Source organism: Aulostomus chinensis, chromosome 20, assembly GCF_037954235.1.
Source record: "Aulostomus chinensis isolate RoL2024-O1b breed Wild chromosome 20, RoL_Achi_v1.0, whole genome shotgun sequence".
In the NCBI taxonomy this organism is placed as follows: Eukaryota; Metazoa; Chordata; class Actinopteri; order Syngnathiformes; family Aulostomidae; genus Aulostomus; species Aulostomus chinensis.
The window spans coordinates 19,037,847-19,056,528 of NC_141339.1; the positions used below are offsets into that span (position 1 = coordinate 19,037,847).

An 18,682-nucleotide genomic window follows, 5' to 3' on the forward strand; every position below is an offset into this window, starting at 1 on the left:
CTCTGTGGGACTGACATGGTAAAGTGATGCTTAAATACATGTTTGAAAAGATGCTTATTTTGCAAACTGAATTCATTTAACCAATGCACAACTGAACTCATGCAACAGCAGATCCAACAGGCAAACACTGGAGTAGTAGGCGTAACATGAGATGAACTGGAACTTGGAGCTGTAGATTAACCTTGGTTGAACCTGACCGCGTTGCCTTTGGCACAGAGACATGACCACAGATGCCCATTAAAAGGATCAAACCAGGACTCCTGTCACACCCAACAAATCTCTGCGGCTGCTTTTGGTCGTCATACCTATTTGTGTTACTTAGTAAAATAGCTTGTGATTATGTTGGCGTTGTAATGTTTGCAGGCTTGAATGTGTGAGCCAAGATTTGAGAAAAATAGAGGTTGTTTGGTCCAAGTATGTTGAGTGCCAAGTCAGCCAATAGACTGACACGGATATGGCCCCCAAAACCCATTATAACTTACTACTCAAAGGCTCCACGTCCCAAGAATCTCCTGTCCTTGAATACACCCACCCAACCCTCGCAAAACCTTGACAACACCCAAGTGTTTGGGGCTGTAGGTTTATGGATTGATTAAATGAATAAAGGGGAACCAGCTAAATGGACCACATTAATCATTTTTATGAGCTGAGGTTGTACGTTCAGCATAGTAGGGGTCACATAATTTAGCCATGAGAAATATTAGTCTGGGATGTCCTTTTTTGCTACGGTCGCCACGGCGATGACTTGTGGGTTAATTTTGGCTGCAGAAAAAGTAGCTTGGGCTCTTGTGCCGGGCAAAGCTGTGTAGCCTCTGTGTACTTAAGACTGCATGCAATGCAAAGCACAATGTCAGTGGGACGGCATCTGGACCTGCAGTTGGCAGACACCAGAACTTGGATGTCCATGGTTTGGGCAATGCTAACGAGACGCCAACAACAGCGAGACTTGTATATTGTGGCGCTCAAGACAACACTGTAACATTCTCTCCTACAATTCTACACTCCGACCGAAGGACTTGTGTCTCAGCACTTAATGAGACCAAATGCGGCTGAGACCAGTTGTGCTGCAATCATTTTAGGCATCATTTAATTATAGTTACAGATGTCATGCTAGCAGAATCCTTTAATTTCTTAAAATGATTCATTTCAGCAGCTTTAAATGCACTCTGTAGGACAGCTGCCTTCCTGCTAATTGTCACTGACTCTGTACAAACCTGGGTGCACCTCCGGAACCCTCATAAAATGTATCCTGTCACCATGTCAGAACATTTAAATCAAGTTTAAACTTCATTTAGACTGTTTTTTTTCTGAAGGCGGTTTTTAAAACTAAAGCAGATCCAAAGATTTCTTTCTGTTATATGTTAATTATTGGGAGCTTTCTGTCTTTTTTTAAACCCTAATTACCAACTCACTAATGGTCGTGATCTCAATTCGGTGTCAAATGATTCCGGTCTTGATCTCTACTCGGCCTCACCCTCTTACCCAAACTGGGTCTTGGTCTCACTTTAGGTGGTCTGGAAGACATTAGATTACCGTATTATACTTTGAATGTATGGATTTTAGCTCTGGAAAAAAAAAAGGCAGGACAAGTTTAAAGTTTAAAACGGCGCATCGGTACCGCTGTTCTCAGTATGTTCAACATCAAAAGGACTTTTTTTGATCAGGATGCAGAAAAAATAACTGCATCGTCCAAAGAAACGACCTTCCTCCCAGTTTTGTGCATTATTGAGTCACATGGAACACCAAGAATGTGATTCCAGGCTGTAATACAGTCCAATAGCACCCACTGGTGGCGACGTGATTCAAACACTCTTGCAACAGTGTACATAAGTGAGGATTGTGGATGTGTGAAAAGTTTCTAGTTGTATTTTTGGACTAAGTGAATTCTAAACTACATACCATAAAGGTTTATTATGAGAGAAATGGCATCCATAGAAAGGGATGCCGCCAGACTGAGAAAAAGGCAGGCAAGTATCAGCAGGTGAATTACTCTAATCTGTCAATTTCTATGTCAAAGATTCAGATCAGACCCCTACATCTTGGCCCCGACCCATCTTAATACTCATTTTTATCTACAAAGTGTATATTCTGCAAAGCAGTAATGAATTATTTAAAGGGAATGGAGAAAAAACTTGGCATTCTTCATATGTATATTTTTTTTTATTTGTTTGTTTGTCTGTTTGCATCCTGAATTTTGTAATTGAAGAAACCAAATGTATGCAAAAGTCTTTATTTCAACACAATCCATAACATTTACTTAACAAAATATGACACACATTTCAATTCCTGTGATGGCATCAAATAAGTGACATCCAAGGACACAAAGGGCCGCACAAGAAAAGCCTGCTGCATGGAATCAAAACCATCTATCTAAGCTACAGTGGGTCACGATTGTCAGTGGGAAAGAAAAGCTCCAAAAAAACCACAAAAAAAAAATCCTCACAAAATACAAATGCAGAATGTGATACCTTAACAAAGCTTGCATGCCGCTTACACAAAAATGTGAAGTGGAAAATAACTGCTTTAACATTTTAACCTCGTGTGTGGTAGAGTTGAATGTCAGGAATGCCTTCTGTTAGTTACATTAAACAAAATCTTTTTTTTTTGTTTTGTTTTGGGTTTTTTTTGTCTTACATAAGCAATGACGACGTCCAGACAGGACTCACAGTAAATACTGCTTTCCCTGGGTATGATCTGTATAGGATTTAACACAGTGTCTGTTCCACATAGTCATGAATGGAGGTTTGACAAAACACACGTTGCACTGGATAATTTACAGCAGTGGTTCCCAAACAGGAGCTGAAAATGTTGCGAAAACACATCGCAGAATGTCTGTGTTGACTCTCAGTAATTCAGGTCGGTATGCGAGCGCGAAAGGAGCTTTTCAGACGAGAGATGAAATATCTTGAAGACCGGTCGCCTTAGCGAAGAAGAAACATTGTCCAAAAGTTTACACTGACCTTTTCATGCTTACGTTTTCAGGCCGTCCGTCTGTGCAGCCTATTTATTGTTCGAGCAACGTCGCTGGAGCACCATAAGAGATTTTTTGTTTTTTTTAAATTGACTCAAATGTCCACAAAAGGATGAACTCAAAATTAATTGACGGTGAAAAGGTGGAGGGGCAAGGCCACCATGACGTTACTCTCACATGAACGTCATATCCCTGGAATGCCTCGAAGGAATTTCTCCAAAATTGTCTTAAAAAAAAAAAAAAAAAAAAACGTCCACAGGGATGAACTAGAAATATTTTGGCGGTCAAAGGTCAGCGTTACGTCACATGAGCACAACGTTCTCTTTAACATGATAAATCTTGAATAATTTGAGGGACTTTATTCAAACTTGGCTCAAATGTCCACTGGGGCCCGAGGATGAACTGAAACTATTTTGGTGGTCAAAGGTAAAGGTCGATGTGTCAGGCTCACAGCAAGGGGGGATACAACCACCATGTGAATTCTGTTTTAAAATTTCCTTTCATTCGGACATTGTAGCGTTGTCAACTATGTATAAATACAGTTTCACTCCATGTCAAGAAATGTTATGTTGTTTTTAAAAGTGTCACATTTAGCACCATGGTATCCTATCAACTGCAAGGATACGTAAAGCAGACACAGATTAAAAATGTCACAGGAATGATAATAAAGGCTGTTTTACCGCTTCGCTTCCTCTTAGCATTGATTATAAATTTCACAGGGCTTGACAAAACCTATGAAAAATGGCATAACTAAAACTGAGTCTGTCCAGATCTAAAATAGGAACGTCACCGTTAAGTATAAACACAGGAGAGGAGCAGAGCTGGAAGGGGAAATTTAAACAAACGTTAGCCAAGCTCACTCAGGTTGTCCCGCTTGAAAAATACTTGGAGAGAAACCTCCTCCAAAACATCTTAATCAGGAGGGAAACATCTGCCGCTATCCAGAGATTTCAGATGTTGAAACGTGCATGCTTGTCACATGTACCGAACAGTGTTGGCCATTATGTAATCTTGCTTTGGCTTCTCGCCATTTGCTGAGTGGTGAGGTAGAAAAGTGATGGACCTGCTGTTAGGTGACTAACGGTCAAGACTGCATGTTGATGACGTTTGCATCTGGAGTGTAACTTGGCTATACGAGAGGTAGAGAATCTCTTCGCCACACACAGGAAACCGCCCTGAGCCTGCTAATACGCTGGAGCGTGCCAGTGAGAGCGCTTCTGTACCTGCGTGCGTCAAACTCTATCCGAGAGGAAGTTTCGCTAATGTCTGCAGGAACATCAAACAGTCATATGTATATGTACAAATATATATATATACACAGTAAATTATGTGTACGTAAGGAAGATTGTTCAGGTGTTATGCTTCTCCAAAGGATGAGGCCTTGTCCTTTAGTAGGTCCAGACACACATGACAGCTCCAGCTTCCTGTGAGGCGAGAAAGAGAAGCTGCAATCTTTGTCCTCATTGCTCTTTTCCATATATAGCACTCCCCTCTGGCCTCTCTCAAATACACACTATGTGACATATAGTATCATCCAGCTGATGTATAATAAAACATCTGAGTGAGTCTCTTTGCTGTTATACCTTCAGGAGGCTGGGTCATCGGCGGCTTCAGGCAGTACATGTGGTACCCTCTGTCACAGTCGTCACAGAACAGCAGCTGGTCCTGCACAGACAGCACACAACAACATCTTCAATGTTGTATGAAATAAATACAGAGCAAAGACAAATATTATATTAATGCTTACGTCCTTTCGTGGAGCTTTTGCAATCCCGTAAGCACTTTGGAGGTTTTTTTGTGCTGCATTCTAGATGTATAGACTAGTGCGGCACAATTAATCGAATGTCAGCCTGTTTAATTATATAACAGCAAAAATAAGTCAATTATTTTGAGCATTATGGCACAAACGTTGCAGCAGTAGCTATTTTTGGTATTGTTTCTATAAATTTAGTCGGAGAAAACAGCACAGCACGAATGTTTCTGTGTTTTTTTACGCTACTTTGATTTGAGAAAATTGTAGGGATTTGTTTGCATTTTTTAAATATTGTACACAATAATTACAATTCACCGTACGGTGCTGCACCAGTAGGGTCATTAACACCATTATCACAAAACAGTGCTTCTCTTAATATGTAACTATAAAGCACCCAGCTAGAGCATACCTCCGCCAAGGAGGCGAACCCGGATACGGAATGTGAAAACGGTCCACACTTTGTCTTCCTAACAGCCAAAAATCAGGGTTTCTGGATCACTGATTCACAAAACGATCCCTAACCATCTCCGGGAGGTGGATTTTTCTTCTGATTAAAATGCACAGCCATTAAAACTGGGTTTTTCCGAAGGCAGTTTTTAAACCAAAAGCAGATCCAAAGATTTCTTTCTGTTATATGTTAATTATTGGGAGCTTGCTTTCTATTTTTTAACCCTTAATTATGTCAGACCAAGTCATTAATGGTCATGATCTCAATTCAGTTTCACATGATTCCGGTCTTGATCTCTACTTGGTCTCACCCTCTCACCCAACCTGGGTCTTGGTCTCACTTTAGGTGGTCTGGAACACTTAAATTTAACGTTAGATTATTAGGTGGCGGCACGGTCGCCTCACAGCAAGAAGGTTCTGGGTTTGAGTCCCGGCTCCAGCACGGGATCTTTCTGTGTGGAGTCTCCATGTTCTCCCTGTTCCTGTGTGGGTTCTCTCTGGTACTCCAGCTTCCTCCCACAGTCCAAAGACATCAAGAGGGGACGAGGCTGATTGATACTCTAAATTGACCGTAGGTGTGACTGTGAGTGTGAATGGTTGTCTGTCTCTATGTGTTGGCCCTGTGATGGACTGGTGACCTGTCCAGGGAGAACCCCACCTCTCGCCTGAAGGCTGCTGGGATAGGCTCCACCCCCCGTGCAACCCTTAATAGGATAAGAGGTAGAAAATGGATGGATGGATGGATGGATGGAGTTTACGTAAGAGTGCTTAAGTGTACACTCGTGTTTGAGAGTGTTTGGATGGATGGATGGATTATTAAGAACAGCCTTAATGAATTTCATGATAATGCGCGTAGGTACGTATGAGTCCCTAACTTATTATTTCTGATCCGAAAATGGGAAAAAGAATGGTGACTTATCAAATATAGTATCTGCTTGGCAAGTATGGTGAGTTAACATAAATGTCATGTGTTGACCACGATTGGCTAAATCCATTTTGGCAAAACTGTGAGTAGAATCTGTTGAAGAGCTGACATTTCTGAATCCTGCAACGCCTCCTTTCATCTGCCATACATACGTCATTCTCCGAGGTGCCGCAGAGGCTGCAAGACTTGCACTCGATGCACTGCCACTGGTATGTCCTGACCGCCTGCATCATGTTCTCGGTGAACTGCAGACATGTGGGGTGACCTGTGGGGGGACGCGGAGGCAAGACAAGATCGGTGAAGAGGCATAATGAGTCACAGAGGTGTTGCCAAATCTGTGTTTTTTTCTATATAGTATTTGAAAGACAGACGCTCAGACAAGCGGACACAGGCAGGTATGTTACTGTGTATTAAAGGCTACTTAATATTATCTGCAGCTGCATCTGCACTCGCATGACCTGCTTCAGTCTCTCAAGTAGAGAGTACCAGATTAGTAACTCTACTGCATTTCATTTTAGACAAGGTATTACTGCTCTTGACAAGATTAAAAAAATGGTCATGCCATAAAAAAAAGACTTTTTTTTTTTTTTTTTTAGTCAGCGTATTTTGTGGATGGAATGTAGAGATGACCAGATTATAAGGAAGCCAGCTTCGTACAGCTTAAGATAAATAAGATCACCGAAAAGTGTTGGACGTGTCTGCAATTGTGCTCCAAACAGCCGGATGAAATCTTGCATCGAAAGCAAGCTGCGAAGGCGGTTATATCTCGGGAAAACAAGACAAACAAAAACAACCACGTGCGCACAGGGAAATGCACCCAAAAGCCATTCTGCAACTCAAACTCTGAAACACATCCTCTGAATTTCAGTTGAAAATCTCCCCCGTTGTCAACACAGTTTACATCAACAAAGAACCTGTAGAGCTTTTTGGTGTCTGGTGCACACAGTATCAACAAGGTATCAATGAGGTATCAATGAGCCATGAATGAGCCATAACCAAGGATGATATCTGGACTGGGAAAGCAGCCAGGAACACTAATTACAACATCTGGTAGGCGAATAAAGACAAAAAGTAACCCAAAGACAATTGAAAGTAGAAAATGAAAGCTACTGCCCCCCCCCCCCCGCCTGCCTCCCAAATGAAACTGAGGGCCAATAAATTATTTAAGCATTTAATTAGATGTCAAATATTTTTAAAGGTGCTACCTGTAAGTATTTTAGTTTGAACAGTTTTTAAATATCGCCATTCATCAAAGGATTATTTAGGATATCATATACATAAAAAAAAACACCTATATTTGTGTGTTCCATAAAATACTGCTACTTCTTCATCCTCTATCACGTACTGAGGGCAGATTGGGTGCTCTTGACTCATCAACTCTTGAGGTACAAAGTGGTATCACAGCACGCTAGCTGGTTAGCATGCTAGCTTTAGTCTTTCTCTCTGCAACTCAGTATAAAGAGTCCTTTAAGAAATTTCAAACATGTTATATAGGTCGGTGTTAGGTCTTGAAAAGGTTATCAAACCTTTTCAAGAAGATGAAGTAGGCTCACTAGGATGGTTTGCCCACCGGCAACGACCACTGGTAGCAACATCTTGGAAACATTAGCCCAGTGAGCTAACAATCCTGATGCATTTCAAGAATTTCCCCTCAGGGATCAGTAAAGTTATTCTGATTCTGTTAAACTCGCACTTTGAGTCCTGATGTGTGCTTGCCTTCTGGATTGTTGCGGCTGTGTTCTTGCTACAATCGTCTCTCGGCTAAGCCAGCTAATAGCCTAGCCATAGCCTACTATGAGATTGCAGCTTTAGCTTGACCAACTTTTGCAGTTTGGTCAAATGTTTCATAATCTTGCCCTGCCCTCACTTAGTATTTTGCCTTTTTTTTTTAATTTATGAAAATCTAAATGAAAAGATAGAATGTATGGACCCAGTCCTGAAGTGAAAACGGTGATAAGCCGTCCCCTTTTGCTTGGCATGTGGGGTATAGGCTTATACATAGCACGTTTAACAGGTACCACCACACAGCAGGCAGCTTAAAAGAAAGAATTGTTCCCTTAAAGACAGGGAGGAGCAATGGGATGGCTCTTACCTCTCCGCTACCTGTCCAGTCCACGTTCATCCCTCCCCCCCGCTACAGTAGCAGCGACTCAAATTCTTTTCGCCGTGGAAAATTCATGTCATTTATTACATTTTCTCTGGCCCAGAGGGTTTCCTATCAACTTTTCAGTCCAGAATAAACTGGAACAAGTTGAGTCCATGATCCTGATTATCTGATTCGAAGTCAAGATTTCATCTTTGCGGATGAAAAATTTCGCAAAATATCAAACTGCCCAAGGGAGCATTATAAAAAATGGAAACATATCCTTCAGAGACAAAATCTCAGTGAAAAAGCTGGCCCTACTTATATATCCTGCATCTCTTCCAAGATTTCAACATCAATCTGATAATTTTCCTGGTAGAAGTGCCTTCAAGGTGGGCCACTGTAGTCCTCTCTACACCAGTAAAATCTTTCAGTACTCCACAAAAACAATTTAAGAAAAAAAAAAGGAATCTTGCAAAAAAGGTCCAGCCAGTCCCAAAGTCTCAGCTGTCAGCCACAGACTCTTCATCAGAAAACAAAATATCTTCCAGTGCTGCATCTTCAAAGCCGTGAAACGTGGAGGCCTCGCTGTCTGACGTGTTCCCGAACAATTCTTCTAGAGCACTCAGCTTCCTCCCATCCTTCTTCTCTCCTCCTCTTCCAGCTACCATGAAAACATCAGCGTCAGAGCAACACAGACAAGGCCACACACTCTCGCAGCTGTTCTAACATAGCAAGAAAACATTGGGCTTGCTGAAATGAATACCCTGCTCTCTCATTGCATAGGACGGTTGAGCTGATTCCTTAGATATCCAGAAGAGAGGCTGTTGGCGAGTGGGCGGAAAAAAAAAAGAGGGGGGGGGGGGAATAAAAGTGCAGCCAAATGTGCCATAAGGGAATGCATGACAACTGAGGAACAAAAGAGTAAGGCAGAAGTTCTTACTGATGGATGAGGCTAACATGGAGAAGCATGCGGGATGGAAGCAAGGATGTTATTTTCAAATGAAAAAATGCGAAGGATTCCATCGGTTGGCTCTTGATACCCAACAAGGCTCATTGACAACCCACTGAAAAGACACCGTAGCAACACGAAAGCTTAAATCATTGCGCATCAATGACGATTAACGAAATCTACACACTCAAAAATGGAGACAAGATCAGTTCTTTGCGTACAGGTGTACCTTTGAAGTACAATTATTACCCCAAAAGTACAATAGTGGTCTTGAAAAGAGCAGAAGCGCATTTTTTGACTGAATGGAAATTTATGGTACACGATTGTCTTTCAAGCAAACCCTCCTTGCTACAAAGCATTTGTACCCATTCAGGTACACAATGGCACCTGTATTTTTTGAGTGTGTACTTTACATAATTAGGTAAAGACACAGTTTGAACAAGACCTTCGATGACCTTCATAGACACGGAGGTGCTTTTTTTTGGTATTATTTCTACTGGAAAAGTCAAGATCCCTCACTCCCGGAGAGAAAAATTATGCTAACACTTAGCAGCCACTCCCATTCATTGTGCTAAGCTACCTAGCAGCCAGTCAGTCTCTGGCTCTTCTGGGTGTTTTTTGTATTTCTGGTCTATCTAATGACAGTATAGCGACTGGCCTTCAAAAAGACATTACACAAAGAAATTATGAGTGTATTCGATGCAGGGTCTTGAACTGTATCACCGGTTTGGCCGACATTTTGGTCCTTGTAGCAAAGGATGTGAGGAATACATATGAACAAGATAATAAATCAAAAGGAAGCAAAGAGGGGGGAAAAATGAGATGTATAGTAAACATAAATTTAAGTATGAGTATAGCAGATGACCACTGAGGAATCATCCCTTAAAGAGTGGTGTTTTCTTGTCCCGAGTACAAATGAAATCAACAGCTTTTGTAGAATCACGCGTGTGTGTAAAACATACACACTTGGTATCTGATATGATGTTTAAAGTTGAAGAACTTGTGCTCGTTCACTCTCTTATCAAGAATTAGATGAGTCCATTCTCTCTTTACCTGTATGCTAAAGCTTCTGTAACTTGCAGAGACCACTCGGGTCCATCTTATCGTTAAGACCTGAGATGCGACCTGGGACCTGTACGGGCGCAGAACCACACTTTATATGTTGAACTGTTTATAGTACGAGTGTATATACGTATAGTCTGAGAGGTATGGAGGTCAGAATCATCATCAGCACAGATGATTGCAAAGTAGCAGCGCTAATGTTAGCAGCCACAACGTTCGAGCAATTGTTAGTTTGAAAGGGCAGACGGTTAACTTATTTGCTCAATGCCAGAAACTGTAAAATTGATTCTAAATGTATTTGTCATCTGTCAACTTGACACGAGTACACATTTAAACTGTGGCCATTTAAGTTGAAATAACACGTGGTTTAGCCATGCTGTTTCCATCAGCAAGACCCGGGTTTATTTTGCCAGTTGACTGGCAGAGGGTTACAGCCAGGCACCAGGAGAAAAAGGCTTCTAAAGTTGCATCAGGTTTGTTTTGACAATCCACACATGAAATAATGTTAACTTGTTAATAGTAATGAGCTGTGAAATGGATTGGCTCCCTGGGCGGCGTTGGTAGGCCTTTACCAGATACACGTTTCCAGGTCCTGGCTTTTGAAAACTAAATGGTTGTGATTTGATTGTGGATAGTACATTTTTGCAATTTTTAAATTTTTTTTTGCAAATTTTTGGATCACAAAAATCAAACAGGCATGTATACAGCATATCTTCCTTCAAAACTACAATTTGTCATACTTTTTTTTTTTTCAGCACTACTAGGAAGATTTAGCTTTCATTAGTGTTTTGTTTGTTTCCCTTTCAGGGTCCAGGGCTGCTGTGGAGAGGTGTAGCACTGGCCACGGGAGAACCCACTGAAATATGTACGGATCCATTTAACAGAAAAAAAAAAAAACCTGCTTTTTTTTCTTTACATTGGCTTTGGCCTTAGCGAACGTTTCTCGGTGGGATTTTATAAAACCTTCAGACCAATGGTCTGAAATTTTGGTGAGGTATTGTTAAATTCGGAGTTGTACCATTTAAGATATTTTTATATCGGGCTTGGCGGAGGTATGCACTTTACTGAAACAAACCAGACATGTTACTTGGCAAACTTTACCAGGTAATGGTGGCAGACTAGCCATTCCCTTGTTTACAACTGTCATGCTAAGCTAACTGGCTGCAAACTGGCAGCTTCTCATGTACCACGCAGACGTGAAAGCATCTGTATCGTTTCATCTATTTCTTGGGAGGAAAGCAAAGCATATTCCTCAAACATCTTTCTTTAATGTTGAGGCCAATACACAGCAGACATTGAAGGCTTAATAGAGACATGTGCGACTCACCAGAGCGTCCACAGTCAGAGCAGGACACCAGCTCCTCAGCCTGGCCTGTTTTCCTGTTGGAGTCCTGGTCTCCCAAGCAGAAATCACAGTAATCGTTGGGGATGATGACACCATCTGGACCCTTCTGAGCTGTCGGCGAGGACAGATATAATATACATTGGTTGCCATTAATTTTCTTGCTGTCCTGTTTGGCAGCTTGAAGCCATCTGGGGTAATCATTGAAATCGTTACTGTGTCTATGTGAGGGTGGGAAGTGGCTGGGAAAAGAATTATGGTATTTCGGAGCTCCCACTTGCATTCCTGTTTAACGTAATTAAAACGCTACATCTTACGTTTGTGGTTGTCAGAGCTGTGCGGAGGAGACGGGGCCATCTCTGCCTCCTTCTCCTCCTCGCCTTCCTCCTCTGCCAGGTGAGTGTGGGTGTAATGGTAACTCAGGCCGGGCCGGTTTTTGTAACGCTTTCCACAGACTACAAATAAAAAAATGAATGGTTCTTTAGAAAAAAACAAAACCTAGTGCAACATGGAGCAGTAAATAAGAGTATCTGCAAAAAACAACAACAAAAAAACATAAATGGAAACAAAACAGACGTTTCAGATGTTTCAGTCAGCATCTGTGATGGATTGTCTGCTTTAAATCAAGTTTATGTATAAGATAAATCATAACCACAGCAGAAAGACCATCTCATTGGCAACTACTTCACAAGAAAGACAAGTGAAAGTTAATGTATATGAAAACAAGAAAGGAGAACAAAATTTTCCCTACAGCTGTTATCAAAAACATTTAGCGTAGTCCCCCCCCCCCCCCCCCCACACACACACACTTGGTGGAATCTGTCAGCCCTCTCTAAAGTCTTCTTAAAAGCACACATCAACTTATTGTCCATCCTCCCCAGAGCCAGACAAGTAGACCAGCTACATGCTAGTTAGCTTAGCAACAGTTTAGCATACGTCCATCATTTATCTAATGAACAGACTTTGCCTGCATCAGTGGCTAAGGTTGTGCATATTAATGGTTATTAAACAGCAACAAAATAGATGTCGTGATTTTAGAATCAGACACGTAGCATTACGTTTTTGACTGCATTCGTGGCGCTAAGTCAGCTAGCAGCAAGTTGGTCTCTGGGGGTCTCAGCTCCCTCCCTATACGCGCACAGAGGTGAGAAGCTCTACTAGTCTACTTATCTACTAGTCTGGCTTTGGTGAGGATGACTACGATGTGAATTTCCCCAAAAGTTGACATGTTAACTCGAAAACTTGTTTTTACTACCTTGATTTTTCTGCTTTGAATGCTGCCTACATATTAAATGTTATGTTAGCATCATCCCTCTCACCAACTACCCTTCCGATAACAGGACTGTACATACTGTCTTGTACTTTGTGACTTGAATTTTTCTAACTCATTAAAGATACTAAGACAAAGTCAGAGCTGAACTAGCATCTTTATATCCTTCTGTTGTACTGTGACACCATGAACGTCACAAACTTAACATACAACAGCAAGATTAGGTAGTAAATATGTTTTCAAAGGCAAAGAAATACGAAAATAGTACAAGATCTAATCTGGTACTGTAGAAATTCTTGGGATCATAGAAAGCTCTTCAAAGTGAACACATTAGAACTGTAGCCATCATAGAAGTTTCTCATCATACATCTCCTGCCTCTGTATTACAGCCAATTCTGCAACCATTTTTGTCTCCATTTAAGGTTAACAAAACAAGCATATTTTACCACAAAGCATTAAAAAAACAACAACAACAACAACCTTATAGTCCAAGTGAACTAACTGCCAATTCAAACTTTCCACAATCCAAATACTTCTGCAATGGCTACGTCTGTGGATCACATCACATCTACAGAGGCCCAAGAAACATGCAACCATTTACGCAGTAGTAGCTAAGCTGGCGCGTTAGCATCATTAAGAGCATGCCTCACAATGAGAAAGCATTAAGGCACATGGTGTAGCGTTAATGTCATGCAGTGTTTGAATTCAGGAAGGGACTCCTGCGCGAGCATGTTAAGCATTAGATATCTCCAGAAGGATTAGCATCCAGTCAGCCACTTCCCACACCAGATGAACATAAGCAAAAAGGAAGGCGGCCCCAATAGAGACCAGATGGCGACAAGTTCAGATACCTTCTTCAGCCTTTTTTGAGTTATGCTTTTGTTTGTATCTATCTGGAACAGAGAAGACACAAAAGCAAACAATAAAGACAGAAAGACCCAACAAGACACAAAATGAGGATGAGATTCATTTGTTTGAGGTTCATTCAGCGTGACTATCTCTATCCACATCCCCACGGCACCCCATTCCTCAGGGTTTCTGTCCAAGGGTAGCATGCTTGTCAGCTCTGAATTAGCAGCAAACTCTTTCTTCATGCTGCACAGCACTGCTCTCAGGAACAGAGGGAGAGAGAGCTATCACTGATAGATGGGAGGAAATTACTTTTCAGCTGGATTCTTTTTCTTCTCCTCAATACAGGACATGCAAGCACGTAGAGAAATGTTGCATGGCGATACATTGTCAATAATACGGATTCCGTCACCATTTATTTTGGGAGAAATAAAATCTGAATTTACTGTCACAAACATATTAAAAACTTATTCATGGTACAAATCACATGATGGCAGATGTAAAAAGAGGCTCTCTGCTCTCTTACTGTCACAAACGTAAGGTTTGTCTTGGTCGTCGATGTTAACGGGTTCCGTCCTTCTGCGAGTGGATCCTCTGTTCTGAAAGGAAATGCAGAATGAACGTTTCCACACAAATTGACGATATTTAAGGTTGAATTCCAATTAGAAAACTGTGCTGATGTCTATTTGTTCGTAACTCAACTAACTTCAAAGGTATTTGTTTGTCTTTTGGTAGGATTGAGCAAAAATTACAGTCCGATTTTCCCAAAAGTCATAGCGATGCATGAAGCTTTTTGGTGCATGTTAGTCATTTTGCCACCCAGTGACGGAAGGAAATGTAATAGTTTGGTTTGTTTGTTTTTTTACACTTTTTACTGTTTCTGTTGCTGACTATGTTTTCATTGAACTATGCTGTCGTGGCAAGGCATTGAATTTTGATATTTCACCAAAGAACAGGAAACTGTCAGATCTTTTCCAAACTTCACGTGGCATTTGGACTAAACTGTGTTATTATCCTCCTCTGCACCACACATGCAAATATGTGTTTTTGACTCTGACACTCACTTTGCCTCTGTTTCTGTTCTTTCTCTTTGGAGTATCCAGTTCAAAGTCTTCATCATCATGGAAACCATCCCCATTTTCCTCTGCCTCCAGAACTCTCTACAGACCGCAAATGGACAAAAAGAGATCGTCAGATGAAGCTTCAAAAATGCATGAGGAAGAAGGAAGACAGGGGGAAGAGCCAGGCAGTCACTCAGTTGAATACTGTATCATCCCAAAATGTTGCCGGGGACAGGATGCAGAATTGAGTCACTTGAAATGCCAACAGGAAGACATTCAGATGGAATCGGTCCATTAACCTTCTGATATCAGTACCATCACAGTCCACCACGTGGTAAAAGCTAAACTGCATCGTTAGGCTGAAGGTGAATATCATCTCGAAACATCACTGGATCCACAACCTACTTCAGATGACCACTGGCACACATGATAAAACAAAGCAGTCCTGAAAAATACTGACTGATGTGTCAGAATGTGGTCCGGTTGGGTTTAGGCGCAAAACTATCGTTACTGTTGTTAAAATAGTTGAGGGGAGGGTTATTATTTATGAATGACCATTTTGACTCTAGTTGGGTGTTTGGTTTACCAATCCGCCGCTGGTGCTTTGCAATGCTGTGAGTTATCTATAACTACAAATCACACCCCATCCCCAAGACAAGGTTTTTTTTTTTCCTGTCATATTTCCACTATTTTTACAATATTGGCACTTTTACGAAAAAAAAAAACATTTTTGTGGGTTTGTGCGCTCAGTGGAATTTTATTTACAGGAATTCTTGAAAAAAAAAACCTGTTTAAAGGCTCTAACATACGGTCACATTATTTTTCAACTTCATGGCTTTAATAATTGTCCCACCCTGATTACACACACATCTACTGTCTAAGTCGTAGCGCTGCTTAGTGGTGACAAGAAATAAGCCGATGTAACAATTGTCATGTGACTGACATCACGTGACAACAAAGTTCCACTGTGCAGCCTGCATGTGACCGACAGCGACATCACGTACGAGCAGCGCGTGCTCCCGGGCGTCACCTGCTGGATGCAGAAATACTTCTACTGCATATCAGACCGTTGTTCTGTCCTTTTTCCAAATGTGAATATCATCGGGTTTCACGATGGCTGAAGGGCCACAAACACTGATGTGCAAGGGCCCACTTATGGCGACTTGCAGCTTTCTAGTGTGATCTAAATTTAGTGCTACGGAGAGACAGACGAAGTGAGATGAGGTGCAACGAATGAAACTGGGTCGTTTTTTTTTTAAACTCAAGTCCATCTACCTGTATTTCCAGCAAGGTTTCCTCCTCCTTACTGAGGTTGCTGCTTTTTTTCTCTAGAATGTTGTCACCCCTCAGTAGGGCCTCCAAGGCTGTAGCCTCCCCTGGGGGCCCCTCACGCTTGGGGGCCAGCTCAGCTTCTGAGGAGAAAAAGAAAAGAAAAGTAGTAGAGTATGAGGGATGGCAGGTGTGTCTACGTGCGCTAGAGTGAGTATGGCGGTGTGTGTAAGAGGAAGATTTCGTTCTGTGGAGTTTGAGTCTTAGCGACTGACTGTACTCTTGAGCCAAAAGAGATCCAGCAGGACAGTGTGGCACCAAAATTTAGACTAGGTTCAGATCAGGCAAGTTATCGACATGATGATGATGCTATTTGTTAGCTTTAAGGAGGTAAATATTCAGGTTCCGTCGCTAAGTGGACAACTGACAACCACAAAGGGCATTAGATGACATGGATTAATTCAAATTTAGACACGAGTGCAGCATTTAGAGACATTTTCGGGAGTGATGAGATATGACAGCGAGAGGAGCGGGAGTTCAAAGACATGTACACTTGTATTCCTATTTGTTCACGACCGTATTCTACATGAAACCATTCCTTCATTTTCTTTGCTCAGTCACGTTGTCTCTCCCCTCGCTGACCTCCTCACCTCTCCTTTGACTCTCCCGAGTACATGGGAGAGGAAATAAACAGAGCTTAAGCTTTAGCTCTGCCAGCAAAAATCAACCTCAATATGAAAAACATCCATCCATACTCACGTTTATTTGAATTTACGCTTATTGAAGCCAATGCCATCAAAACCCCCTGGACCACAGGAGAAGTACCACATTAACACTGCAGCTTTTTTAATGCATCTTCAGATTAGCATCCCAGAGATGGACGTGAAGAGCGTCCTCTACCCTCAGGCGTCCAGTTTACTGAGGGAAGCGAAATAAGCGCTGAAGCGCAGCTGCTGCCGCGATATGTGACAGGAAGACAAATGCAGAGGAGCTACAACAACCAGGAATTCATTCATGGTTTCGAAGTATTTCAAAGCGACTTCATTGCTGAGCCTTTGTATACCTTCACACACACACCGACAAACCTCTCTACTCAGGAAGTATTAAATAAACATGAAGCATTTCCAAAAGCCTGAAAGGGGAGCAGTCACATTCCTCCCTGGTGTTATGATAGGCATCTGGGCCACACTGCAGAGTTGGATCAGTGAAAAACAAAACTGGGGACTTTCCCCATCAGCTACAATGCTATGGCTACTTTCTTTTTACCTGAAAATAATGTCCTTTGCTTCAAACTGGATCATTCTAAGCTCCGTAGTGTAATATTGCGACTGGAAGACAGCAGAGGGGAAACAATGGTGTGGCAAAGCAGAAACAAAGACTTGCCTTCATTTCTCCCCCCTTATCGGGTTCCCGGAGCATTCCTTTGCTAAAATCCCCTATAACACACACATATACATGCATGGATGCACACGCGCGCGCACACACACACACACACACACACGTATGTACGTATGTACGTACGTACATAGAAACAAAGCACACATTTCCACCTCATAGACTCACTTACATTCTAATGCCTCATGGACAAATGATTACAGAGGCCCAGTTAGGGTGCTTCTGTGCTGCAACAGTGAGGGAGAGTCATATGTGGGGGTGTGTGTGTGATTGTGTGAGTTCATGTGTGTATGTGTGTGTGTGTGTGTGTGTGTGATTGTGTGAGTTCATGTGTGTGTGTGTGTGTGTGTGTGTGTGTGTGTGAGAGAGTTCATGTGTGTGTGTGTGTGTACATCCAGAGAACAGAGAGAGGAGGCATTGATTCAGGGGAGAGAATGAACCTGGAGACCTGGCGAGAGAAACAGGCTAACCAGAGCCAGATGGTCAGATAGTGAGCATTAATGCCACTCAGAGAGCTCCAAGCTGAGAGCGCGCGTGCGCGCGCACACACACACACATGTGCACACACACATGTGCACGCACACACACACACACACACACACACACACACAAACAAACAACTGATATGTGCATTCAGAGGAAGTGAATAAATGAGAGGACGATTAAGTAAATTTCACCAAATGTCAATGCTTTTGCACTGTGTACGTTTGTGTGTGTGTATGTGTGTGTGTGTGTGTGTGTGTGTGTGTGTGTGTGTGTGTGTGTGTGTTGCTATTTGTCTTACCAAGTCGAAGCTCACACAGGCGGAGCTGAGGATCGAGAGGAGGGTGGAGTCGCCTCTTCTTTCTCCAGCAACGGGCAGGGTAGGTATACATCTGTCCCGCTGCCTTGCCTGGCCACACACACACACACACACACACACGTGCGAGCAGACACAGGCACACAGGAAGAATTTTAACAACTACTGGCAAGCTTTACCATTTCAACAAAACTTGCATTGAGACCCCTGTGTGTGCACACACACACACACACAGTCCAAGTACCTATTCAGAAAAATTATACTCTTAATAGGCAGAATCTGCAGACTTATCATTGCTCATAGCTTTTTGACGATTATGTTTCAGGAATTTTAATTTTGTAGTTGAAATCGTTACATCATTTATCTCTCTCCACTTGCATCCTATCATATTCCACCATTAGCTCAGATGACGAAGGTAGAAGAAAATACTTTTTTTTCTGTGGGAGAGAAAAAAAAAGAAAAAGTGGGGAAGGGGTGGGGGGGTGAATCCAGCATAAATGCATA

The 18,682-nt window shown here is 42.0% G+C and overlaps 1 protein-coding gene across 3 annotated transcripts in view; it reads right to left on the minus strand.

Moving 5' to 3' along the window:
- Window positions 1-2,188: 2,188 nt before the first annotated feature.
- Window positions 2,189-18,682, minus strand: part of dpf3 (double PHD fingers 3) — a 28,543-nt gene continuing 12,049 nt past the window's right edge. Inside the window, exons 3-12 of one of the 3 annotated variants that reach the window (XM_086189691.1) lie at window positions 18,164-18,271; window positions 15,991-16,127; window positions 14,719-14,814; window positions 14,181-14,253; window positions 13,657-13,698; window positions 11,853-11,990; window positions 11,521-11,649; window positions 6,249-6,361; window positions 4,555-4,636; window positions 2,189-4,395 (exon numbers count right to left, since the gene is read on the minus strand). In XM_086189691.1, the coding sequence (XP_086045817.1) occupies window positions 4,328-4,395; window positions 4,555-4,636; window positions 6,249-6,361; window positions 11,521-11,649; window positions 11,853-11,990; window positions 13,657-13,698; window positions 14,181-14,253; window positions 14,719-14,814; window positions 15,991-16,127; window positions 18,164-18,271 (986 nt within the window). In that variant the 3' untranslated portion in view covers window positions 2,189-4,327. Of the gene's footprint in view, window positions 4,396-4,554; window positions 4,637-6,248; window positions 6,362-8,207; window positions 8,844-11,520; window positions 11,650-11,852; window positions 11,991-13,656; window positions 13,699-14,180; window positions 14,254-14,718; window positions 14,815-15,990; window positions 16,128-18,163; window positions 18,272-18,682 lie in introns of those variants that run through there. The other 2 variants (XM_086189692.1, XM_086189693.1) reach the window with 2 other exon arrangements.